At 37.8% G+C, this 27,753-nt stretch overlaps 1 protein-coding gene across 3 annotated transcripts; it reads right to left on the bottom strand.

Moving 5' to 3' along the window:
• Positions 1-388: 388 nt before the first annotated feature.
• CTH (cystathionine gamma-lyase) lies at positions 389-24,464 on the bottom strand. Of its 3 annotated transcripts, none has more exons than XM_027577894.1 (12): positions 24,137-24,464; positions 20,655-20,736; positions 18,589-18,684; positions 16,734-16,843; positions 14,572-14,703; positions 10,823-10,880; positions 10,284-10,361; positions 8,603-8,755; positions 6,958-7,079; positions 5,694-5,746; positions 1,657-1,795; positions 389-997 (listed from the first exon to the last, which is right to left on the bottom strand). In XM_027577894.1, the coding sequence occupies exons 1-12, from the start codon at positions 24,302-24,304 to the stop codon at positions 971-973; spliced, it is 1,218 nt and encodes a 405-aa protein (XP_027433695.1). In that variant the 5' UTR covers positions 24,305-24,464; the 3' UTR covers positions 389-970. The 3 variants fall into 3 exon arrangements, 1 of the variants encoding a protein (XP_027433695.1); XR_003517251.1 differs by lacking the exon at positions 389-997 and adding an exon at positions 6,346-6,878 and having other exon boundaries at positions 1,722-1,795; XR_003517250.1 differs by lacking the exon at positions 389-997 and having other exon boundaries at positions 1,722-1,795; positions 6,346-7,079.
• Between the last annotated feature and the right edge of the window lie 3,289 nt (positions 24,465-27,753).

The following is a 27,753-nucleotide window of genomic DNA, read 5'->3' as shown; positions in this document are numbered from 1 at the left end:
GCATTATTAATCAAGTTCAATGATATGCTTTTTTAAGGTGAAACAAATGGCAATAGCAAACAAATGACTAAAAGCCTTTAATATAAAAACAATTTAAAAAATCTATTTGACTTACGGCTTATTAACAATAACTTGCTGACTATGCACTAACTCTAAAAGATTCTGTTTTAAGTATTTCTCTCTTTAGGCTCACTAAGTTTACTATTACAGATAAAAATATAAAAAGTAGTATGTCTCTCTATAAAAGTGGCTTTTGACTCCCATGATAAAATCTATGATCTGCAAACGCGAAGATTTGGACATGATAGTTATACAACCGAATTTACAAAAATTACTGCAAGTGGCTGAGACCTCTAAAAGTTGAGGATTAAAAGGAATACAAGTTAATTCCACATAATACAGGAATATCACAATATCACAAATAATTAGATTTATTTATTTATTTATTTAACTAGTAAGTACAACCTTATATCAGCAGAATTTCACAGTAGGCTTTTCAAGTATTTGATTTTTGGTTTATGATAATTATGTGTAAACCACTGCTTTGAGTGCTGTTTTCAACAATATGCAAAAATCACACTTGATTTAAGAACATTCATTTAATAATTTAAATTCTTCAGAAAAACATTAAAAAATGAATTATCATTCTATTGTAAACATAATCAATATAAATCTTAAGCTATGAAAAAAGATCACAATCCCAAAAAGCAGCACAAATCCCACCTCCTTCAGAGGCAAATGGATACCAAACTTAATAAAAAGATATTAACAGAATTGACCTGTCAATTACAATAAGGGAAAGAGGAAACTGTTTTTAATAAGGATGATCCCTGGAAGGTTACAGGTCTGAAAGGTAATGAGGTGCCTTAAAATTTTCACTTGAAAATTCTGCAAAGGCTCATTAATGGTCCATTCAATTACGAAGAGTTGATCTTCTCAGGAAGCGACTTCTACTAGCAGTTCTGGAATGCTAGTTACAATCTGCACTTGGAGGGTGCTGTATTAAAGGTGCACAAGAAAAATATGTTATTAAAACTGCAGGCAATGACTTCACTTCTTCCAAGTACTCTTTTCTGAATACGACCATTTTTTAAATCTGCATTTCAGCTGAGTTCCTTGCACATTTATATAGCCTGTCTATTATAGGAAGAGAAGAGGAAACCTTCAGAATTCAGTGAGGCCACTCTAAAAAAAGTAACCACCAGGGTGCCTGGGTGGCTCAGTTGGCTGAGTAATTTTTTTTTTTTTTTAAAGATTTTATTTATTTATTTGTTAGAGAGAGAGAGGGAACACAAGCAGGGGGAGTGGGAGACGGAGAAGCAGGCTCCCACCGAGCAGGGAGTCTGATGTGGGACTCGATCCCAGGACCCTGGGACCATGACCTGAGCCGAAGGCAGACGCTTAACCGACTGAGCCACCCAGTCGTCCCAAGTGTCTGACTTTTGATCTCAGCTCAGGTCATGATCTCAGGGTCATAGGATCAAGCCCCAAGTCAGGCTCTGCGCTTGGCAGGGAGTCTGCTTGAGATTCTCTCTCTCCATCTCCCTCTGCCCCTTCCCTCTGCATTCTCTAATAAATAAATAAATCTTTAAAAAAAATGAAAGAGTGACCACCATCCCCAAGATTAAGCCCACAAACACACCAAAATAAACTTACTGCTGCCTTCAAAGCTTGATCTAGATCTTCAAGTAGGTCTTTTTTATCCTCTAAGCCCACAGAGAGTCGAATCAGTGTGTCACTTATTCCAAGGACATCTCGGTCACTCTTAGGTACTGAAGCATGGGTCATGATTGCCCTAAAAGAAAGAATGAGCAAATTTTTGATAACTATATTGTATCTGTCTCATAAATTGCAATTATTTTCAGTTTTTTTCTATTCTAAATATCAAATTCTTCATATGCCTATAATTTTTCACAGGCAAAAAAATAAGGAATTATGAAAATTACCTTTTCTGATCATTATTGTAAGTGAAAACTAAGATCTTTTATCCTTTCTATACCATCAATATACTTAATCTAAACACTGAAGGTGCCAATCAAGCACTCCCAGGGAGGAGAGAAAAAGATAACCTCTAGCTGTGGATGTTAACACCTGCCTGAATGAAGCTTTGGCCAGCAGTCGTATACTCCATGACCAACCAGCTGGACTTATAAAAGGCCTGTTGGACCAAGAGCCAGCCAGAATTTATTCCCTCCTGATCAATGGATTAATCCAGAATGGCACCTTGTGAGGCAGATCAGGGAAAGACAACCCAGGAACAACACCAGTGACAACCAGTGAGCATTAGGAATTCCAGCACATAACCCATGAATGTAGAGGCCTGGAAGGATTTTCAAAACTAGCTGGCAACTCATCATCATTAACATGATAGAAAGGTAAAGCACCTACTGTGGGTCGGGCACTATAGTAAGAATTGGGAAACCAAGAAAAATGAGGTATTTTTCTCGGCCCTACATAATGAAGCAGAAGCCAAAGTCTATGACAATTCACAGAACAGAATAGTCTACAGTACATGCCAAACAAGAATGGACAGCAAGGACTGCCAGAGTCGAGAGGAGGCAGAAAACTGTATGGGCTGAGGCTGAGGCACCATGGAGGAGAGGCTTGTAGTCTCACTGAGCCCTACATACATACACTGCTACCAACACTCATCCTTTCTGGGCATACTAACCGCAAAATCAATGCCTAAGTTGCTCTGTCCTATCTCACTTCAGAACCATGGAGAGAAAATCTCAGATGTGGTCAACATTTTATGAGTATCTTCTTTTATCACGCTACTGAAGTGGTACATGCCAAAACCTCCTTAAAATGTTCTGCCTTGGGTACCCTATGACCCAGCAATTGCACTCCTGGGTATTTACCCCAAGGTCACAGATGTAGTGAAAAGAAGGGCCATATGCACCCCAATGTTCATAGCAGCAATGTCCACAATAGCCAAACTGTGGAAAGAGCTGAGATGCCCTTCAACAGACGAATGGATAAAGAAGATGTGGTCCATATATACAATGGAATATTACTCAGCCATCAGAAAGGATGAATACCCAACTTTTACATCAACATGGATGGGCCTGGAGATTATGCTAAGTGAAATAAGTCAAGCAGAGAAAGTCAATTATCATATGGTTTCACTTACTTGTGGAACATAAGAAATAGCATGGAGGACATTAGGAGAAGGAAGGGAAAAATGAAGGGGGGAAATCGGAGGGAGAGATGAACCATGAAAGACTATGGACTCTGAGAAACAAACTGAGGGTTTTGGGGGGCCTGGGGGAGCCCGGTGATGGGTATTAAGGAGGGCACATACTGCATGGAGCACTGGGTGTTACACGAAAACAATGAATCGTGGATCACTACATCAAAAACTAATGATGTATTGTATGATGACTAACAAAGCATAATAATAATAATAAAAAAAAAATGTTCTGCATTGGGTGCCTGGGTGGCTCAGTCAGTTGGGTGTCTGCCTTCAGCTCAGGTCATGGTCCCGAAATCCCGGGATGGAGCCCTGCATTGGGCTCCCTGCTCAGTGGGGAGCCTGCTTCTCCCTCCCTCTCTGCCCCTCACCCTGCTCGAGTCTGCTTCTCTGCCCCTTACCCACTTGTGCTCTCTCTCAAATAAATAAATAAAATCTTTTAAAAATATATAAGATAAAATAAAAAATGTTCTGCCTTTTCAGGCTTTTAATTCCTCAAAAGAGAGTATACACATAAAATTAGGAATTTAGGCCTCTGAGACCAACAGACCTGTACGTGAATCAGCCCCTTCACACACTGGCTGTGTGGGCTTGTAGAAGTTACCTGTCCTCACAATCAATTTCTTTATCTAAAATCATAATAATAGCTATCACTTATTATAGGCCTACCATGAGGCAGGTACTCTACTAGGTCATTTGTGTGCATTAATTCATTTTCTTTTAAATGAATAGAAGTTGGATATAAGTCCTATCCCAAAAGTTTATCACAGTCATTAATGGAAGGAACATATATAAAGCATTTGCAAGTACCTGGAGTGTATTAGATACCTAATAAAACATAATAGTTCCTAATAATAATTAACATTTATTGGGCCCTTAGTATGAATCAAGGCACTGGCTTAGGGATATTTTTCCCCCATGTTCTCATAACAACCCTGAGAGCTGAGTACAGTGTTATCCACATTTTACAACCGAAGAAACAGACTGAGAGAACATAAGTAACTTTTCTGAGGTTGCAGAGTTAATATGCGTCGTCAGGCTGGAAGACCAATCCAGCACACATTGGCTCTGCTCCCTCCCTCCCCTATTGCAATTCTGTATTCGTTGCAGCAGTTGGGAGTCACAGAATGAGGCAAGAACAGACAAGCCCTGACCTAAATTCACTCGTCCGCTGGCAGGCATCGGGGTGATGGCCTAGCTGGTTGGGACATCTGAGGACCAAGCAACTTTAAACCAAATCCCTGAAGAAATCAGGAGGTGTCGATTCTTAAGAGAGCCTTAAAGTAATACACATTTTATGACTATGAAAAATAACCCAATTTCATATGCTGAGTGTGCCCTCTTGTGCATCCAGACTTACTAGCAGGCATCTTCTTGAAAGACTCACGAAAACCTATTTGTGTTATCTTAATTATTTGAGTAATTCTTTGGGTATCATACATTTTTTTCTTTACTTTATGTGAAACTGCCTGACTCTTCCAAGCTGCAAATTACCATGGAGAGGACAGCAAATGTGTCTAAATTGTGGTAATCCCTGACACCCCTTAACATAGTGCCTCCAGAACAGAGTTATTCCAGAAATGTGTATGAAAATTAAAACACAGCAACATGCCAGGTGCATTTAGTACTCTTGAAAATTATTAGATAATGATGTTCATTACCAGTGCAATATTTACAATACATGAGCAGAGTAACATCCAATAAAATCAGGCTACAGCTCTGGAATGCTTGGTGGGACAAGTAATCAATAAATGATAATTGTTATTTTAATTACTAATCCCATTTTATGGATGAAAAAACTGAAGCTCGGAGGTGAGTAACTGGTGGAGTAGGTCTCAAATCCAAATCCGGGCTGCTTTTGCCTCCTCTCATTGTTTCCATGCAAAGCCTCAAGAGTGAAGCTGCTAACAGATTCCTATGTGACATCTGAGTAATGAGCAAAACTTTCTGAATCTTTGTTTCCTTATCTATAAAATTAGCTGTTGGATCCCTGATCTCAGGCTGCCTGTTCTAAGATCCTCTGGTGTTTTGATACAATTAGATGAACTGATTGGATCAGGAATACCAAGGTAGATTTTGGGTTTATCTTGCAGATAACATGAAGCCATTCAAGGTTCATCCATAGAACAGAAAATAAATGGATTCGGTGGCATCTCTGACCATCAAGGGCATGGAAGTATTTCATCCGTTTCTAAGAAGCTTGAAATCAGCCCGTCTCCTAAAAGCCTCCAACCCCCCTTCCAGGGCAGAGTGGGATAGAACAAGTAGCCCTAGGTTAAAGGTCAGAAGTCCTAAACTACAACTCTGCTGGAATCGCCTTCAGGCAGAACGGAAGGAAGAAAAATTGGGGAGGACACATACAGCTGAGATTTTTATCCGGGTCCCCATTCTACTGGGTCCATTCTGATTAAATAGCTCGATGCTATTCTTACTGTCAAATGTCTTGAATCACTCCTGATTTTACCGGTTAAAACACTGAGAAAAACAGAAATATACTCACGGAAGCTCAGCAAGACTTTCATATCCTCCCAAGCTCTCAGCCAGAGTAAATAACTATGGCAAAGAAAACATTCATTCAGATCTTTCACTAACGTAAAAATACAAAAATACAAAACTAAATGTTTTTAACAAAATGGCCCTGGACACAGGGTGAGAAATGGTGGTGATTATGAAAAAAAGTACAATTTGGGCAAGAAACCCAGAGAAAAAATGAAAATAAAATCCGTAACACTGATGGTACCGATTAGACATATGAGGTGCCAACTTTTAACACATTACAAGTTGAGGAAGGTGAGTCTCTCCTATCTTCCTGATTTGGCCCTCTACTTAAGTAATACTTAACTAACAGGAGCCCTAAAACGTCAGAATTATTACATTTGAGACCTAGCTCTGTGGTTACCCTTTAAATAAAAATCTCTAAAGTCTACCAAGTTATACACACTTACTTGTTAAAATCAATCACTTACTAAATTAATACATACACACTTACTTGTTAAAATCTATCACTTACTAAATTAATACATCCATTTAACTCCCTCCTGAAGTAGGAAAAAAACAAAAAAACCCACCATTTTTGTTAGTGTTACAGTGTCATAATTTTACAAATATTTTAAAATTACTCTTACAACGGTATTTAATTAAATATACACTACCTTTCTGCTTTTAGTACAACTTTTAGATACCAGTGGACGCTGACTAATCTGGCAGCAGCCGATGCATTAGACCTCAGTATTTAAAACTCAGTCTGTTGCATGAGCTCTGCAAGCCCAGTGTATGGAGTTACAGAGGCCTCTCTCCTGGGGGCCCTGAGAGCCTCCTGGCAGCGTGAAACATCAGACAAAGGCCTCCCTTTCTTCACCCCAGGCAGATGCAGCCTGGGAGGCACAGGTTTGGAAAGCCATTCCTAGGCTGGATTTCAGGGCAGCCTTTGTGCCATGCACTAGCCACACATTACTTGGAAGTTTCACATAATATTTCATTTGGAAGAGGGGTTTGATTTTCAATAAATCTAAAAACCAATGCATCAGGACATTCCGTCTCTCTCAAACTGATGGCCGAGTCCAGAGAGTTCAGTAAACAAACATATTCAGATGTCTGCTACTGCGCACCAAAGTCGTTTTCCAACCCAAAGCATTTCATGATAAAGAGGTCTGTGGGTGTGACCTGCAGGTCCAAAGACGTGAATCTGAGTTGGGTGGAAAGGAGAGATCATGAACTGCTGGAATCTGCCTCGACGATTTAAAAAACCTCGTTTGAAAGTTTACCTTGAGGTTCTTGAGAAACATCTGAGCGTGCTGAAGAGTGCCCTTAATATAGAAGGTGATCATCCCCGGGCAACCTGTGCACTGACGCTTCGCCAGCTCATGCTGAGGATGAGAGGGCAGCCCTGTGATCATGAGGCATAATAAAAGTCTTATTTTAGAGTCAAACATTTCAGAACGAAAAAATTCACTGTTTGCCTAAAGCAAACTGCAAATAAGCCTAATAATGATGAGATTTACACCACATCCATATCTGACGACGTGTTCTGGCCTCTAGTTTCATTCTGACCTATCTCTTCTACCGTCTCCACGCTCAAGCTACATCAACTTTCCTTACACTAGCAGTACTGCACTTTTTTTCATTTCAGGACCTGTGTACAAGCTGTCCCTTTAACCCGGAACATCCTCCCGGCTGACTGCCCCAGCCCCTCTATTAATTATGTCATTCTATAATTTATTGTTTAATATCTGTCTTATCCACCAGACTAGCTCCACGTGGAGAAATCCGTTTCTTTTGTTAATAATTGGATCCTAGGTCCTAGTTCAAAGCTTGCTCCATCGTGGGCAATTAATAAACATTTGCTGAATGAATTGGAATGCCTGTCCATGCCCTTCTAACAAATGCTTCCCATTCTTCAAGACAAAGGCCAAAACTCTTCTCCCTCCCTCCATTCAAAATACATACCAGTCAATAGCTCTTTACCTAGGGGGCATACAGGGCATTTAATCTCATATGTAGTTCTGTCTTGGCTTATCTAAATTCCCTGAGGACAGGAACCAAGCTTAATTCTCCTGTCCACCAAGACCGCTAAAACCTCAAAGGGTTCAAAGTAACTACTTAAGACCACACCACAATTTAAAAGACTGGCAAAATAAATTCAAAGAGTAATGTATAAGTCTGCTAACTCCACATGAGTTGGCAGACGTGAAAAAATTTGAAAAGGAAGTAAGAGAGCTTCAGGGGAATTTTGCTGTGTAAGTAGCAAGTCTCAATTTGATGAGTATCAAGGCCCAACCTAAATCAGATAAAAGAGCTAATGCAGAATGGCAGACTGAAAAGACTATAAGCAAATCAACTGGAAAGTACAATGTTGCAATCCTGGAACAGGTAAATACAAGCCTTCAAGCTCAAGACCATGGCAGGAACATCTAATGCATAAAATCAATTTCCTAACATCCCAAGCAACCACTAGATTATGGGCAACACAAGGACACAGACCATTGTCTATCTTCGCCACCAAACCCCCCACAGAGTCTGACATACAGCAGTGTCCAATAATACATAAACAACATAAAAATACATGAAAGCAGCTACCTTACAACATGTGTCATACACAGGATACTTAGGATAACCCATAAAATCCTAGTGTAAGCATATGTTCTTAGAAATCCTATCAACGTTGGGGCACCCAGGTGGCTCAGTCGGTTGAGCTTCTAACTCCTGATTTCGGCTCAGGAGTGATCTCAGGGTTGTGAGATAGAGCTCTGCATTGTCTCTGGGCTCAGCAAGGAGTCTGCTGGATATTCTCTCTCTCCTCTCCCTTTGCCCCTCCCCCCAACTTGCACACGCTCTCTCTCAAATAAAGAAGTAAATCTTAAAAAAAAAAAAAAAGAAAGAAAGAAAAGAAAAGAAATCATATCAACATACCAGGATAAATAACCTTTTCTACCCAAGGATTAGATTCCAGAAACTGGGCAACTGCCATTCCATTTTCGAAATGCTTCTCCATTCGGACCTGCAGAGTCTTCAGACCTCGATTGCAGAGGTAACAGTCAACAGGGGATGGAACTGCTCCAAGAGCTGCAAAATGAACATATGCTGGGTTAGTATGAAAGGGGGGGAGAGACCCAGAAGATTCTCTCACTCTCTGTTTCATTATAGTGACTCTGAGAAACGAGCTACAGAGGCCAATGTTTGAGTTTTAGGGGAGAAATTAATATATCAAATCAGAATCATAAGAATGAAGCCTAAAGTACGCTCAAAGAGTGGGCTTTAAAATGAGAGGGGAAATGAAGATCCTGCAAACTAAACATGAACACAATATGAACATTTCAAACATGAACATAGTCTTTTCTATGATTTCCATTCAATAACGTACTGCACATAGTTGAAGCTTGTATTTCTTTGAACACGTAGAAAAAACAGCATTAAGCTCCTATTGTTACTGAAAGTTCTACCAACATTCTATTTAGCTTTTGTCTAAAGCAGCCTAGGAGTTATTATGCCTCCAAGGTGTGTACCTCACCTCAACATTTTATAAATAAAAGGAATTTATCAAGCAGTGAGTTTTGGTTTTCCTCCTTGGTGCCTCTTTTTTTTTTTTTTACTTTAATGCTTATTTCCTTTATTTATTTTTTTACTTATTTTATTTTTTTAAAGATTTTATTTATTTATTTGACAGAGAGAGAGACAGCAAGAGAGAGAACATAAGCAAGGGGAGTGGGAGAGGGAGAAGCAGGCCTCCTGCCGAGCAGGGAGCCCAAAGCGGGGCTCGATCCCAAGACCCTGAGATCATGACCCAGAGGCAGTCACTTAACTGACTGAGCCAACCAGGCGCCCCTTCCTTTATTTATTTTATTACTAATTATGTTTGTATCTTATCTGTCAAATCACAATGGTTAAACTAAGCACCTTCAAATAAATCCTTACCCATACTTGAGATAACTAAACTATCTAAACAGGAAATGGTGTTTAGACATCTGTTGAAAAATATAAGTTTATATATTTAGTGCTATTTAAAGTGAACCAGATTCCAGATATAAAAGGTGGAGTATAAGAAAGCCATTATTCCAAATGTTTTTTCTAAAGAAAAAAATCTAGTCAGTCTGAAAACTAAAAATTCACTTGGGCTTTACCCAATTATGGTCAAATTCAACATGGATTTGAAAAATAACAAAATTCATCCCTTAAGTCATGTTGTAAAGCCCTGTTATGTCCCAACTATATTTTTATATCCTAATTTTTCTACTTTCCTTTAAAAACCAGAATCTTGGGCGCCTGGGTGGCTCAGTTGGTTAAGCGACTGCCTTCGGCTCAGGTCATGATCCTGGAGTCCCAGGATAGAGTCCCACATCAGGCTCCCTGCTCAGCAGGGAGTCTGCTTCTCCCTCTGACCCTCTTCCCTCTCGTGCTATCTCCCATTCTCTCTCTCTCAAATAAATAAACAAAATCTTTAAAAAAAAAAAAAAACAGAATCTTTCTCCTCCATTCCTCATTTCTTCCTAATTTAGTGGAATGCTATTACTTCACAGTGTTTAGTGGAACTACAAATACCAAATGTAGTCCCTCTGAAAGAATAAGGAGAATTCTTGGACTTTTTAATACTTACAGTTTTGTAAGAAACGGAGCCTATTATGGAGGCTCTCAGAATTAAGAGACACTAAGCCCATTACAACATCACTGTGGCCTAAAACAAAATAAAAACCCTTAGGTTAAAAACAATGTATGTTTATTCTTCATTCTAAAATTTCTACAATGTAACTTTCACTTGAAAAAAACTCTCTGGGAAAAAGCCCTATAAGTTTAAATAAACTGTATTCAATTTGATAGTACCACATATATATACCTATACCTATAACAATGAAATAAAAATCATATAAAAATTAAATGTTTCTTTTTAAGCTGTCAGTAGAATAAAACTATAACCTTTTTTAGTAAATTTTAATCCTGTTCATAGTCATATGAGCATAGTTTTATCTGCTATAAATGAAATCCCATATTTAACCAAAGTATAAATTCTTTACTTTCTACATGAGTCACAGAGAAAACCTGAATAATAGAAGAAAAAGGATCAAAATAGCAAGCCCTGTGGTATTTTCATCTATCCATGGAAAGGAACACTCAAAGTGTAGACTATGTATGTCTTACCATTCATATATTTTGTTGCCGAATACATACAAATATCAGCTCCCAGAGCCAAAGGCCGCTGAAAGAAACAAAAGATTTTCATTTTAAATGGTAATTCACTTGAAAATATGCTTCATTACATGCCTATTTGCTATTATAAATTTCATTCCTATTCTAACTTTTCAAAAATACATGCATCTTAAAATTTTCCAGGATTTCTGATGGTATCTTTCCCCTCCCCCACCCAAATAAAAATACAAAGCACTGGACCCAGTATTCAATCCAAAAGCACAAATTTTCTGGAAATAGCAGGTAAAATCAGGCCAACAGGTCTCCTGAACTTATTTCTTTAGAGGATTTGCTGGCTGGTCCTAAGTGTACTTACTAAATTTTACAATGCAGAGATGCTGGCATTTTATGATTCAGTAAACACATAAAGTAGTAGACATAAATATTTAGCAATTATTATGTCAAGTGAGTACATAACATGCTTAGATTTTTGATCATTAAAACCTGATAATGTACGCTGTGATTATTTGCTTGATGTGCCATCATCTTGAGTCTTAATTGCTTTTTTTTTTCATAATTACTCTTTTATTATACTAGTTTTGTCAAGTGTAAAGTCACTTTAGAAAGAATTTCTTTGGAATGTTTTCCCTCATCCAATTTTCCTGCAAATCAATCCCTTTAGTCTTAAAACGTCTTTGTTTATAGTGAGAATTAAAGTTATAATCAACTATTCACTAAAAAATATATTATCAACATCTTTCTATTTACATTTTCTTTCTTTTTTTTTTTTTTTTTTAAAGTAAGCTCTATGCCCACCACAGGGCTTGAAATCACATCCCTGAGATCAAGAGTCACATGCTCTACTGACCCCCAGCCAGGAACCTATTTACATTTTCTTTAAAAGAAAGTACGTGTGTGTGTGTGTGTGTGTGTGTGTGTGTGTGTTTGTGTGTGTGTGTGTGTGTGTGTGTGTGTGTGTTTGTCTTTTAACCTCACCAGTTGTTTAGTCTTTGGAAGGTGTTACGTATAAAGGGGCTATAGGACTTTTCATTTGGGGTGTTTCAAAAATAGGATGTTTTAAGTCAGGTATTACTCAAAGCACTCCCTACATAGGTGTTTGTGCATCTCCAAAGTGATGGAGTCAAACTAGATGATGGTCTCTTCCAATGCTAACATTCTGTAAACTCTGTGGTCAAAAGAAAAGGAAAAATGAAAATAACTAACATCTGTTGATATCATCATGTGCTGAGAACCATGTTAAATTCTTTACACATCCCAGGGAAGCACTATACAAAATATTTTACCTAACTCAATAGAGTACTTTAAGATTCTCATTGTACAGATGAAGAAGAGGGATGAAGAAAAACAAAACAGTGGTGCCTGAGTGGCTCAGTCAGTTAAGCATCTGACTCTTGATTTCTGCTCAGGTCATGATCTCAGGGTGGTGAGATCAAGCTCCATGCCAGGCTCTGCACTGGGCATGGAGCCTGCTTAAGATTCTCTCCCTCTCCCTCTGTGCCCCCTCCCCCAGCTTGCCCTCTCTGAGAGAAAGAAAGAAAAAGAAAGAAAGAAAGAAAGAAAGAAAGAAAGAAAGAAAGAAACAAAGAAAGAAACAAAGAAAGAAACAAAGAAAGAAACAAAGAAAGAAAGAAGCAAAGAAACAAAGAAAGAAACAAACAAAGAAACAAAGAAACAAAGAAGGAAGGAAGGAAGGAAGGAAGGAAGGAAGGAAGGAAGGAAGGAAGGAAAGAAGAAAAAAAAATAAAATTGAAACAGATCATCCAGATTAAAAAGCTGGTAGAAGTAGCACTCACATCTAAATTATATAAATCTAGAGGTTCCACTCTCAAACTCTGAAACTTTACAGTGGTATGTCCATTTTGCCTTTTGTGACATTTAAAGAAGATCCAGAAGACAAAAGGCAGGGAAGAAAGAGAATGTATCCAGTTTTCATGAGGGTAAAATAATGAGAGGACCTTTTCAGAAAATCTACTGTATGGAACTAATACATGTGGCCACTTAGGGACAACATGATTCTGATTAACTCAACTGGAATGAATCCAGATTGAAAGGAAGCAAACTGCAGCCCCTGTTACACAGAAATGTGATGTGGGCTTCAGAAAGGTAGAAAAACTGGACCTATTTTAGTGACAGTAACAGGGGGAAAAAAAGGGCCAGGCCTGATGAATAATCTGGGCAGGCCCAAGCTAAAACAATGCATGCAGTCTCTTTGGGAATATACAAGACTCACTGTGACTCAGCTAGAGCAACCCTATGCTGTGTAAACTGGCCTTTAGTGCAAGTGGTATATGGGATAAGGAGTTGGGATAATGAACCCAAGAGTGAAAATTACCTGGGACAAACAGATGATGCCAGGAGATTTTTCACTTGGAAATAGACTGCTTTAGTGGATATAAGAAGCAGCCAAAGATATATCGTGAGCCAAAGGTAGGTGGCCCATGAAGCTGTCCAAATGCAACGTAGCCAGGAAATATATTTGAGGAAAATGAAATAAAACCTGGTAGTGTCTTCTCAATAAAATGGAGGAAGATGAAGAACAGATTTATACAAACTAAGGCAGCAGCTTGTGCCAATTCCAGGGACCCAAAACAAAAGGCGGAGAAATATAAACAACTGAGCTATCAACATCTGCCTAATTCAAGAGTAGCAGAAAATGAGCTGGGTTTTCAGTAACTCTGCAGGATAAAGGTAAAGTACAGGAAGTGTAATAAGAAGGATCATAAAGTACAAGCAGGAAGGAAAAAGCGAGGAGAAGGTAAGCTCCTAACAAGGAAAGGAAACAGACTGGACTACTCGGAGAAAAGAGGGAGAGAACATGTGGGGAAAGGGCAGACAGCTAATCAATTATAGAGCAATCCTTAGATGATCTACCAAAAGGAACAAAATAGAAAGAAGCATCTGGAAAAAAGTAAGAGAAAAAAGAAAAGGAATGGAGGATGAATGGGAGGTTTTGAGGTGGGAAGAGATGTATGTAGAGGAGTAGGTAGGAAAATAGATAGTTTAAAAGGAGCACTATAAAGGACTTGGTCCTTATAGCTGCAATGTGAAACAGGGAGTAGAAATTCCTAATACAAACAAGGTAAAGCTAGAGAGCTGGGCACAGTCCACGGGGCCCTGAGGGACGAGAAACTAGAAAGGAGGAAAGTGGAGAAATAATAAGTATGACATACATGGAGATATCATGCAGTATAGCTTTTGTTTTCCTTTAATTTGGAAGGTTAGCCAGGTTTAATTATATATTTTAATAATTTAGTAACATATATTAATATATTTTAAAATAAATATATATGCATTAAATATATAACATATATGCATTAAATATATAACATATATGTTTTTGTCACACCATATATATAAAAAAAACATAACTGATTTATAACCAGCACATAAACATTAAAGTCCCTACTATTCATAAAGCTACTATTTATAAAGCACTGACAGATAAAATCACATAATAAGGCCAGCTCTTCAGAGAGTTTACACATCCTGAGAGAACTTAAAAACTCTAATTAAGACAATATTTAAAACACACAAAGTCCCATAATGGATATGAACCTAGGGTTGGTCGAAAAGATATTAGCTAATGGTAGAAAAGGCCCAATTTTAATTCTTTGTCTAATCAATAACTATGATTAGTTTCCATGAGTTTGATAATGATTTTAATGTAAACAAGTCTTTCCTTTCCTAGTTACAGGTATCTGTAGTCTACTAATCATGCCAAAAAAATTATTTTCACTTACCTGGAAATAGGCTGACATAAAAGTGTTATCCACGACCAAAATGATGTCGCCATGTTTATGGACAGTATGTGCACAGGCTTCAATGTCAATCATCTTCAAGCTAGGGTTTGTGGGGGTTTCAATCCAAACAAGCTAAAACATTCAATAGATGACAATAGTTTATAAAAAATATACTGCACCAATATATATCTCATATATTGTAACCATCTGGCAGACTACACTGAAGAATGTGGGTGATGAAGTTGCAAGGGTTGAATCTGAATCCTAGCCCCCATTAATTTCTGAGAGGTCATAGTTAAGTAACTTACCCTCCATATTCCTCAAATTTTACATCTGTACAATAGGGTTGATAATATTTCATACAATTGTTATAAAGATCAAATGAGATAATGTTATGTATAAGAAGAAAAGTGCTCAATTATTGTAATTACATTCCATTACAAAGAGGATGGATTTCAAAGACATAATTCAGTGTCTAGGAATTTTGTTCTCAAAGGTAAGTAACATAAAACATTAAGATCACAGACTAGAATTTTCATTACAGAGAATTATCCCTACAATGCCAAGCATATGCTAAATATTAACTTTAAAAATGTCAGATGCATGAGAAACTATAAGTACCCAGAACTTGAAGAGTATGGGTTTTAAAGTGCAGGAGAGAAGTTACACACAACAGAAAACCTGGTCACGGCTCATTTAAGGAGACAGTATCATATCCCAAAACCTAGCACAAATCAGGCACAAAGTAGATGCTTGACAGTGACTGAGAAGACCAAAGAAAAGAAGAAATTTCTGTTTGTTAAACAAGATGCCACTGTACTGAATGACATTACCTATAGCTTTCTTTTTAAAAGGGTTAATGATTCTTTATTAATATATAAATGAGCAAGATATCTAGTTTAATATTCTTCCTACTCCAGACTCTTACTAGAAAAGATAAGGTAATTAAAATAATGCAAATTCTACAAGAAATGATTATTTTAAGAATCTGTAAAAAATCATTTCTGGTAAGAATCTATTATTCATATTCATAATAAAAAGTAATTAAAATAAAAATAATAAATACAAAGTTGATTTTGCAGGGACTTAAAAAATCTACTTCATATGATGAGGCAGGTATTTCAGGGGAAAAAAAAATGTATTAATTCAAGTCAGTAAAGAGCCACTACATAAAGTTCTGTTGACAAGAATTAACATACTCACAATTTGCTTTCCTCCCTTAGAAAGACTCAGACCAGCTATTTTAATAAGTATCTTTTCTCCTAAGCAAGATAAAAAACAAGTTCCTTTGAAAACAAACCTTAATCACTCAAAGCTCACCCCTGTGTTAATCTTCAAAGTAATTATTTGTGTGAGAAAAGGTTTTCATTTTTTAGCATTCCCTGCAACATAATCTTGAGTACAATTCAAACCTTTTAATCATTAGCAAAAAGCTGGAAAAGGCTGACTTATAAAAGACATTGGTCCTTCTTTTACCCATGCAGAATTTAAATGAGGCCCAAGAAAGAATATCACATATGCCATTCACTCAGGCACAAAACACCTTCCGGTGGCATGCAAGCTTCCCAGGATGGAGGCTAAAGATTGCTTGTGGCCCATTCTCTACTTGTAACTATTATTTTGTTGAAGTATCGCTTAGAATTCTTAAAAAGCCAGTATGCTTAGGGTCTGGGGTCTTGGCAAGCTTCCTTTCCTGCAACCCAATCTCCATGATGACCTCTGTAGCAATACCAGTTTGGTAATGCAGTACATAATTGTATGCTTTTGCTAACAAATTTTTTTCAGTTATCAGGTGTTGGGTACTGCACTGAGCATTTCATATGCCTTATCTCATCTAATTTACACAACCCGACCTTTCTATAAAGCAGATGCAATTATCCCCATTTGCAGATGAAGAAATTGAGACTTTGGTTAAATAATTTGCCCATGATAATACACCAACTATGACACAGAATTAGAACTTGTATCCTGCTGTGGAATTCACGTACCTAACCATTATGCAAGAATATTCTGGAGAAGCCAGACCTATATTAAACTTGTTGATGGTTTCCAAAGACTTCTAATAAAATTTGTTATTCAAATTTAAATTATGTCTTCTAGTAAACAAAATGATAAAAACAAAACAGCACACAGAAAACAGACAAAACTGAAAACTGAGTTACCTTGGTTTCTGGTGTAATGGCTGCCTCTAGCAATTTGGTTTTGGAACAATCAACAAAAGAAATCTTTAATCCAAATTCAGTTGCCACCTGCCTGAAGTACCTGTTTGTACCTGAGGCAGAAAAGAATCAGACAAAATGGAGAGGACACTGTACTGAGAAATGTTCACTCTTTATTGGTGTAAATACTTTAAAAATATAAGCAAGTGTCAATCACCAATAAAAGTACAACTAACAGCAAATGTACTTTGGTTAAACCATTTGGATATCTTGTATAGTAAAGAATATAAGGCTTGGATTTTAAACTAAAAGTTAAAGAGTCAAATAAAACACACATGAAGCAGAAATGTTTCTGAAAACATACAATTTCTACTCTTCAAACAGTAAGTGGCATGCTCCCTGAAACATCAATATATTTTTTAACAATTTCTTCCTAGTACTCACATTTAAAATAAATGAACCAATGTTCAAAATAAATTTTTAGTCTGATTATACTTTGGCAATAGAAAAAAGCTGGTTATTATTCTTTGTACTCTCTCAATCTTTTTGTTATGCGGTTCTAAAGCTTTAATAGATAAATGAGGAATATAAATTAAAAAACTACAGTTTTATGGTGAAAAAGATAAATCATTCAACTTAGAATAATTTCTCTTATAAACACTGTTCTGGATTTGATTTTTACATAGGCAAATTTCAAGGAAAAATTGCTCTTATTGATAGCCAACCGAAAAAAAAAAAAAACAGAAAAGAAAAAGGAAAAATACTCTATGATCAAAGATATACTGAACTTTTGATGCTGTATAGACTGACCCTAGATAATAGAAGATTGAAAAAGAATGTAAAGAATTGTAAAAATCAATAGCAATTTTCAAGATTTTGTACCTATGTGTGCCATGAGGTCTTTATAATGCACCATAAAAGTAACTAAAAGTGTGCTATTTCCGTTCAACAAACTATCATAGGAAAGAATGATAAATACAATACACTCTGCAAATTTCTAAGAGGGTTAATATGATTACTGAAAGTCTCTTACATCAAGGAACTTACATTTAACTTTTTGTTAATAGGAGATAGATAAAATGATAATATTCAAGAAATCACATTTTAATTATTTGGAAGCATTTGGAATACATATATATACATATATGTACAAAATCTTTTGCTATTGTTTTGATCATAAAAATCAGTCTTGCTTAAAGATAAGGACAACCTGTCTTCTTTACCTTCCCACTCACCACTTTAAATAACTTGCATTTAAACTGTTTAGAATGGAAGTTCTTAAATTTGGATCCATGATGGACTTCAAGGAGTGAGACCCCTTTACCCTAAAATTAAAATGATAAACACTGGGTATAGTCTTAAGCACACTTTTCCACCTTTGGGGGGAAGGGGTCCATATTTTCAACAGATGTTCCAAAGGTTCCCTAAAACCCAAAGCGTATAAATATGTGGGGGAGATAGAGGGATGGGTGGAGGCAAGCTTTTTGAGCGTGACCTGGGTTATAGTTCGTCTTCACTGCAGGCAAAAATTTTAAGTAACACTAGAACACTCTCTCTTTAAACGCTATCTTCTCTGAGTAGAATAGATCTGAAAGTTGATCAGGTCCAACATCCTCATTCCAGCAGTTTAAATAAAATTATTATTACACAATCTCTCTTACAAGCAGTTCCAGAGCATAGACCCTAAATGTTTATGCTCTTCCTTTACCAAGTCTGGGTCAACACGGAGGTGTCCATCACACCTTTAAAAGATAATAAATGATCAATAATCCTGGTAACATTGTTAATGTAATTCAGGACCCACTTTACTGTCTTTAAAATATCAGCTGACACAACATGCATGAGAGAGGCCACCTACCTCCATACACATCATCCATACAAATAATTTGGTCTCCTGCTTTTAAGAGATGGGTAATAGTCACAGTGGCAGCTAAACCTGAAGCAAAGGCCAAACCTAAAATAAAAGCCAAGTTAGGGTAAGCCAAAAAAGTCAAACGTCTGGGTTGAAAAACACCTACAATATTTCCTTGCATTACTTTATGTTCTTCTCTCTGCTCATATGAGGACAGCCACCACTACAGAGTCACAAGAAGTCCCCTGATGAAAAAACAATTGTTGGGATGCCTGGGTGGCTCAGTTGGTTAAGCACCTGCCTTCGACTCAGGTCATGATCCCAGGATCCTGGGATCAAATCCCGTATCAGGCTCCCTGCTCAGCAGGAAGCCTGCTTCTCCCTCTGCCTGATGCTCTCTCTGCTTGTGCTCTCTGTCTCTTTCACTCTGACAAATAAATAAAATCTTAAAAAAAAAAAAAGAAAATACAATTGCCAATTCCCCCTTTTTGTTTCAAAATTAAAATATCTTTAAGAGAAAAAATATATGATTCTGCTTTGGTGGTAACATTTCTCTGAAACACTTCAAAGAAATAATTCTTCACAAAATTCTGAGATCAAAGGCCAATTGTCAATTAAATTACAGTTTAAAACGACAAGGTCTAAAAACAATTTCAAACCTGAGGAACAGAGCTAAGATATGATTCACTCATTAACTATATGGATATTCAATTGAGCAAATATTTTAACAAAACTCCAAATCAGACCTGAGATGTGTCTGGCAAATTTGAAAAATATTGTTTTTAAAAAATTGTAAGTGTGGAATCTCCTTTAAATAAATACGATCCCGAAATCTCACGTAGAACAAAAATAATGAAAACAATTAAAAAAAAAAACCTGACATTGTGTACATTAAACACTATAAAAGAAAATATCCTGACAAAATATCAATGCATCACCTTGATGATAAAAATCACCTGTGACTGGTAGAAGGGATAATTCAATTAACTTGAAAAATGTTAATTCTTATAAAATCTTCTCAGAAAAGTTTAGGTTAGAATTACAGTTCTCTACTCAGCACATCTGTAGTCCAATGGTGAATTCATATAGAAGGCTAAACTTTATTTTTAAAGATTTTATCTATTTACTTGAGAGAGAGAGAGCATGAGAAGGGGGAGGGTCAGAAGGAGAAGCAGACTCCCCACTGAGCAAGGAGCCTCATGCAGGACTCTATCCCAGGACCCTGGGATCATGACCTGAGCTGAAGGCAGATGCTTAATGACTGAGCCACCCAGGTGCCCCTAGAAGGCTAAACTTTAAACCCAGTTAAAAACAACTGTGTTTTCTGGAGCCCACTTGAAAAAAATGTCTGCCATATGAATACTCAGCCTTTACCCTCCTGCAGGAAATAATGTTCCCTGTACAGTACTAAATTACAGAAGTTTAGTGTTCAGAAAGAACTCCCCTATCCAAAACAAAAGACAAAACTCCCCAAACCCCCAAAAACCCACATTAACATTTCTAACCCCGGCACTCTTGCTATGAGAAAACTCATTAAGACTTATTTTCTCTTCACTATTCTATCCGCATTCAGTATCATTCATATAAAAAATACAAAGACGATTTAATAGTAATCCACTCCCTTCATGAGAAAAGATTCAAGGAGTTAATCCGTAATCTCTGAGAGCATATTATCAAGAGCACCAGGTAAATGTTCCCTGGTGTTGTTTTTAAGCATTATCAGGTGAATGAACCAGAGTATCAGAAAGCTTGTATTCTCAGAGGTAGTATTATAAAACTCAGTTAATATTTATCCATTTATACTGACACCTTCAGATGAAAAGTGCATTCACATAAATACTAACTGGCAAATTCTGCCATTTTGCTTCTATTTTTATCTAATAATTACACATATGCATATTATGCCATCTATGGGACCTTGGACAAAAAATTCAATGTCTTAGTAAAATAGAAGTTTTGAACTAGCTAATCCTTACTCCTTTCCAATTCTAAATTCTGTGCCTCTATGATTTTGTCTATACATGTAAGAATGGGTTTTACACTTCACAAACTTTGAAATGGAAATCACTTACTGTACTTGGCCCCATCCAGTGCTGCCACTGCTTTTTCCAAGCAATTCCTGGTGGGGTTTCCGGAACGGCTATATTCAAAACCCTGAAGAACAGAAGAGTTTATCCTAAGAGATTTGAGTTTATTTATCAGAGTCCTAACATAGACACCTTCACAACTAGAGGTTCATCCCATGATGATGATTTTTTATTATTCAGTTATGACATGTCTTGCCATTAAATAGAAGCTTAACATGTCTGCCTTCCCAGGATCCTGGGATCGAGTCCCAGGCTCCTTGTTCAGCGGGGAGCCTGCTTCTCCCTCTCCCTCTGCCCCTTGCCCCTGCTTGTGCTCTCTCTTTGTACCCGCTCTCTCTCAAATAGATAACATCTTTAAAATAAATAACTAAATAGGAGCTTAACAATATTGTGACTGCAGTGGTGTGAAAGGTTCTGAAGTCCACCAAACTGGATTAGAATTCTATAGCTGTCCCTTATGAGCTGTATGCCAAATAGGTAAGTTACTTAACCTTTCCTAAAGTTGATCTCAGTACCTATAAAATGAGAATAAAATGCAAAAAACTAATTTGCAAAACTGTTGTGGTGATAAAATTATACAATGTATATAAGTTCTCTCTACATGGTGCCTGGTACATGCTAACTACTACAGAAACGGTTGTTTTTATTATTAGCATTATTATGATGTTCAACTCACCTTTACCCATTCACCTGGGGACCTCAGGAAAAGGGAATCACCAGAGCCTACAGAGTAAACTTACTTCTAACCTATATTTCATTTCCTAAGAAATAAGTGATACAAGTCCTGTTTAGCATCCTATAGAAAACTATGAACAGATCCTACAAATGCTCAAAGTTCAGATCTTGGCACTACAAAAGTAACAAAAAACAGACAGTAATTCTTGGCAAAGTGGCTACACACAATTTCTTAAAATTTGCTCTTTTTACCTTTACCATACTAGGAGTATTCATTCATTTTATTTAATACTCATGGGCAGCTTTTAGGAAAGTGAAGCCAAAGGTTATAGAGAACATCAGAACCAGTATTCAAACCTAGGATTTAAACCTTGACTGAAAATGCTGTAATTTTCTTTTTTTTTTAAAGATTTTATTTATTTATTTGAGAGAGAGAATGAGATAGAAAGCATGAGAGGGGAGAGGGTCAGAGGGAGAAGCCGACTCCCTGCCAAGCAGGGAGCCCGACATGGGATTCGATCCCGGGACTCCAGGATCACGACCCAAGCCGAAGGCAGTCACTTAACCAACTGAGCCACCCAGGCGCCCCTGAAAATGCTGTAATTTTCTCTCCATGCCTCATATAGCACATAACGAAACACAACAACCACTTTTCATACATTGTTTCTGATTTAGGAGCTCCTAGTATTAGTAATATATATATTACCAAAATATGTATATTTTAAGTTTGGTTGCTTTGTTTCCTTGTTTTTGACAAACTGAGTAGACATAGTTTATAGGGTTTTAGGATATCTTCATCCCTCCCTCACCATCACCTCCTTGATGTGACCTGTATGCCCCAGACAGAAAAAAATCTGTTTGGATACATGTGGCTACTGCCACAGAGACGTACACATGTCTCCATAATTATTCACTGCAGAGATTTAACTCTGGGGTGGGGGCGAGGCATATTTCACGGGCAAACTCCCACCCTCTCACCCATTCAGTGGCTTTCCAAATGGAATAGGAGAAATTGATGCTTCTCTTCAGCTCCTCAGATTCTCTTTAGTGTTCTTCACTGAGCTCTTAAAGGTACTAAGAGGTGTCTGGTATTTGTAGATTTTATCACCCTGGTTGGCTCTCTGAAAATATTTAATTACTAATATCTGGTTAAATGGTTAATTTTTATACCAACAGCTAAAGCTTGGACAGTCACACGTTCACAAAACCCTACACCAGCAACAGACTACAAGCTTGGAAAACAGATTGTGTACATGTTTTGATTCCAAAATACAGTAGCTAGAAGCATCCTAAACCAGTGGTAAAAATGCCCTTTAGAACTGTACCTCACAGGTTTTTGGGGGGGCGTGGTCAGGGGATGTTAGCCCGGTGATGGAGCACTGGGTTTATACACAAACAATGAATCACGGAACACTACATCAAAAACTAATGATGTAAGGTACGGTGACTAACATAACATAATAAAAAAAATTTTTTAATTAAAAAAAAAGAACTGTACCTCACAAAGCAAAGGGCTATGTTTAAAAGAATTTCCCTAGACTTATATAACAACACACTAAAGAGGTTTTTGAAGTCAATCAAAGCTTCAGACCTACAAAGTTTATTGAACTGATTTCCTTGAAAGCTCAGCAACTTTGAAATACTCCAAGATCCCATCAGTGTGTTACCAAAAGGGATTAACAAAGATTGCTCTATCAAAAACTTGCAATTATCTAACTCTAGGTCAGTTCCTTTTGTATAAAAAGTGTGTAATACCTGTCCTGCCCTCTGAGGGGTTGTTGTGAGGATCAAATGGAAAAAGTGTCAATGTGAACGCTGTGAAATACCAAACTACTAAGCAATTATAATGTACCGTAAAGCTTAACATATGTATCAACAATTTATGTGGTAGGTACTAGTGAACCCCATTTACCCAGGATTAACCTGAGGCTGGAATAGGTTAAGCAACTTGCTCAAGGTCACCCAGATCAGAGGAGGTAGTGTCAGAATTCAAACCTAGCCCCTGTGACTAGGTGATCTGTGCTCTTAATCACTAAGCCACACTGCTTAAATGATGCAATGGGTTAGATTATTACTAGTATTATTGGAGTATAGCAGAGTGTAGCCTAATGCCTAAGAGCAGGGCTCTAGAGCAGGGTTAGAATCCCAGCTACACCACTTATTAGCCGTGTGGCTTTAGGCTAGTTACTTAATATTCCTAAATCTGTTTTGTTTTTTGTTTTTTTTTTTATAAGAAAAATGAGAATCTAGTCCAGACTAGGGTTGTTGTGAGGATCCCAGACCATACCTGTAATACATCTGACATTATACCTGTAAGTCTGTATCTAGCCCATAGCAAGTAAATCACTTTTAATAACAACAGTACAGCCACTGGGCATGATCTTGATTCTAGGTGAGTTATCAGACCCTGAGGGTTTGTGCAGGTTTTTTTCAGTTGACTCTCTACATGTCTTTATAATTTTTGCTGCTAAAGGTAATTCAACAAAGTTATGACCCTCAGTTTTGAACTGCAAATTTGCCAAAATTACATGAATTTCAGTTCAAATCTATATGGCAAGTTGGACAAACTGTTCCTTCCAGTCCTGCTTATCAAAAGAAATGTGATCACTGGACCAGCGAATACAAAGATTTAGTACAAGGAAGATTACGAGTGTAGTAAACATCCATTTGGGTGCCTTCCTGATGTATAAACCATCTAAAAATTACCTGCATGCCTTTTTATATGTAAGCCATCTCTCTTTACCCGCCCAACCCAGCCCCACCCCCCACCTGCCCAGCCAGCCCCAGCTCACCGAGTGCTGGCCGGGAGCCTCTTGCTTGAACGTGGTGGACAGTGAGATGGGGGGCACTACAGCCTGGGAGGTCCATTGCTCCGGTTCCTGGCCCACATGGATGGCCTGCGTGGCGAAATGTTGGAAGCGAGGCTGGAAACCATACGGGGAGGCGTCTTTTTCCTGCATGCTGAGCTGCGAAGGAGGGAAAGAGAAAAAGAGCAAGGAAGATAAAACCAGAAAACTGGTGCGACAGGGCCTGAGACACAAAAATCAGGAGAACCGGAGCTAAAGACAAGGCGGGCTGACGACGGGGAGCGGACAAAAGCCGGACTCCAGGACTCAGTGGCTCAGACTTTAGTAGCCGGCGGTGTGGTGTGCATTCACCGCGGGCGGAACCAGCGAGACCCAATGAGCGAAGGCCCCGACGCGACCCCCGTTCCTCATTGGCCGGAACCGGAGGCGTTGCCTGCAGCGTCCCTGGGACCGCCCTTCCCGGTGCAGAAAGTGGAGCGGAGCCGGAGTCTGTGTGTCCACGTGGTGTTGCTCCCTACCGACGAAATTCCTGAGTCGGGGCCTGGGGGAGGCTGCCATGCTGGCTCCAGTGAGCCGCCCGGGCATCTGTGTGACCTCAGGCCGGAGGTTCGCCTGAGACATGGAGAAAGGTGGGCTTGGTGTTGAAACCGAGTAACCTTGTAAACAGACCGCACAAATAGCCTCCTCTTACTGTTGCCAGTGTCCCTGACCCCTACCCCCAACCCCTTTTGTCCTGAGGGCGGTGCTGACCGACGCAAGCAACGAAGTGGAGATTCGTACGAAAACCGAGGCACAACCTGCCAAATCTGCAGCTTGGATTCTCATTAACGGCTGCGGCCTGCCTTTTAAGGTACACTGAACTCTGTAATGACCCAGTACTTGGGATAATTGAAACCTGAGTGAGGGTCATATTTTTCTTAAGTAATGGCGAAGCAACTGTAGTGGGAAGATCTCTAATCAGAACTCTGGCAGCTTAAGAGCCATTCAAATTTGAGCTTTCGAGCATCATTATCTTCTTTTTGAAGTACCCGGAGAAGCTCTCCCTGATGAAAAAGATTGTATGGCTTAAAAAACAAAAACAAAAACACCTTATTGGAGCCTCAAATCCTACACAAAATGCCTTCACTGTTGCACAATTGACAGCAACATTTTTGTAGGAAAAAGGAAGCAGTCCGTGTGACGATTTACCACTCACCTGCACCCAGAGCCCTACTTTCAAGGATTACTTCTTTTAAACAAACAACAAAAATCTCCTTCTTCCCTAAACAATACAGATTTGACCTACTTACTATTGTGACTGTTTTCTAGGACTAGGGAATTTAGGAATAGTTCTGTTCCTGCAAAGTATTAGCTAAAGATCTGAGACTAATGAACCAGTTAAGAAAGAGGAGAATACGGAATGAACAGTTCTTAAAATTTTAAGAAGGGTGGCATTTGCTTTTCCAAATTAGCTTCAGGCTTCACTTGGCCATTAAGCACTAGAGAAGCAGTGCCTAAGGGCCTGTGAGGTTTTAGAGGCCTAGCAAAATTTGTATGCCTGGGGTAAGAAATGGATAGACTCTGAAACACTGATGGATATTAATATATATTTAATTTTTTCTATTTAAAATATAACATGTCAACTGCAACTCATCTCAAGATGTATGTGTAACTGTACATATGTATGTTTTTATGTGATATCTTTAGAGACCAGGAGGGTATAAAACAGTACCTCCTAATATTTGTGAGCAAAACCTGAGTTGTATAAATATGGATATTTTATTTAGTGTTACTGTAATAAAGGATTCTTTAAAAGAAAGCACCAATATAAATGCTTTAAATTATACCCTTTTTTACTCTTATAAATTGAGGAGACTTTATTAGATGGCAGGTTAATATTATGTATTGAGGATTCCTATGACTCAGCAATTTTACTTGTAGGAATTTATCTTTCACATGTATTCCTACATGTGTGTGAAGATGAGCCAGGATGTTCTTTTTTGTTGTTGTTTGTTTGGACTTTATTTTCTTATTTGACAGAGAGAGTGCACAAGCAGGGCAAGGGGCAGGCAGAGGAAGAGGGAAAAGCAGGCTTGAGCCTGGTGCGGGCTGGATCCCACTTAACCGACTGAGCCACCAAGGTGTACCCAGGATGTTCTTTCTACCTATTTTTGCCATTTTTAATGTCAAAAGAATGTAAAACGGCTTAACTATCCATCCATAGGAGACTGGTCAATCAGTTATGGTATAGTTCTGTGATGGCTACGGTATGGCAGAGAAGCAGGAAGAGATTGATATGAGCTGGTATGTCATGATCTCTAATTTCTGAGACAGTAAAGCAAGGTGCAAAGCAAGTATATGTTAATGCTTCCACTTTTTTCAAAAGAGTATACCATGTTACATTATTTTTAGATAGATATATGATTTAATGGATATAAAAATCATTCTGGTAGTAGAGACCATGGATCTGTAGTGGAAAGGTAACTTTCTTTATATTTATTTGCTTTTGTGTTCAAGTTTTATACCATGGGCATATTTTACTGTCTCAACAATAATAATACCAAAAGTCCTAATTTAGAAATTGCAGTTAAGCAAGTTATTTAGCAAAAAACTTTTTAAATAAAAAAAAGATAGCTACTTTATGGTAAATGCTATACAGTTTGGGATGTGTGCTAATTTTTTATGGAAGTTAGCTTGTAAACAACAACACAGCATCATAATGCCTACTGAAAAACTGTTAATTTCTCTTGAGACTAGGATTCTGCAGGGCATATATTTTAGAAGAAATGGGAGACTTCTCATTTTTTACATTTCTTTACTCCTTAATCCTCTTATACAACACAAAGTTCATTATTATTTTTATAATATATACTTTTTAAAAACTATGAAAGTGTCACTGTACTTCTTGCATATGTATACAAAAACTTAAACTACTCTCATTAAAGGCAGGCTGTGGATAATAATATTGTGACTGCATAGCAAAAACAGTACAATAAGAACCTGGGAAGGATGTCCGCATACTGTGTTATTATTGTCAGTATACATTTAGCAAGTTATTAGATCTGTTTTGTTTTACCTCGAAGGAAAAAAGGTTTTGCTCTTCCTTAGGCTTTTGCCAATGAAATTATTAGAAGTGAATTTGGGGCACAGGGAGAAGTCCTAAGGAACAGTATATAAGTCCTTAATTTGTGGGTTTGTAGATCACTGCAGTGGGCTACAGCCCTCCAGATAGGACTTTATGACACACACTTTCACTTGCCAGTGGAAGCAAGTTTTAAAAATAATAAAAAGAAACAATCTGGTTTTGACATGACATAATTGAAAGTGACATATCTTGAGAATAAGAGTCTTAACACTGTTGATGGAATTACTAAATTTAATATCAAAAGAGACGTTGGAAAGCAAGTTTCTAGCACAGTTGCTTTGTTTTAGTGATGAGATGCAGAAAATAGAAGTGACATGCCCATGCTGACATATATAGTTAAGTATCTAGTCTGAGAATAGAACAGAGCTTCAGGCATTCAGGATGAGGAAAAAAAAAAAACAGAAATCATTAGAATGCATTCCACAATGATATAAAAGGAACCAAATATGACTGGAAAACGTAATGAAGTACTGACTCA

Source organism: Zalophus californianus, chromosome 4 (assembly GCF_009762305.2).
Source record: "Zalophus californianus isolate mZalCal1 chromosome 4, mZalCal1.pri.v2, whole genome shotgun sequence".
NCBI lineage: Eukaryota > Metazoa > Chordata > Mammalia > Carnivora > Otariidae > Zalophus > Zalophus californianus.
The sequence above is the reverse complement of the archived record's forward strand: the minus strand, read 5'-3'. Positions and strand labels throughout refer to the sequence as shown.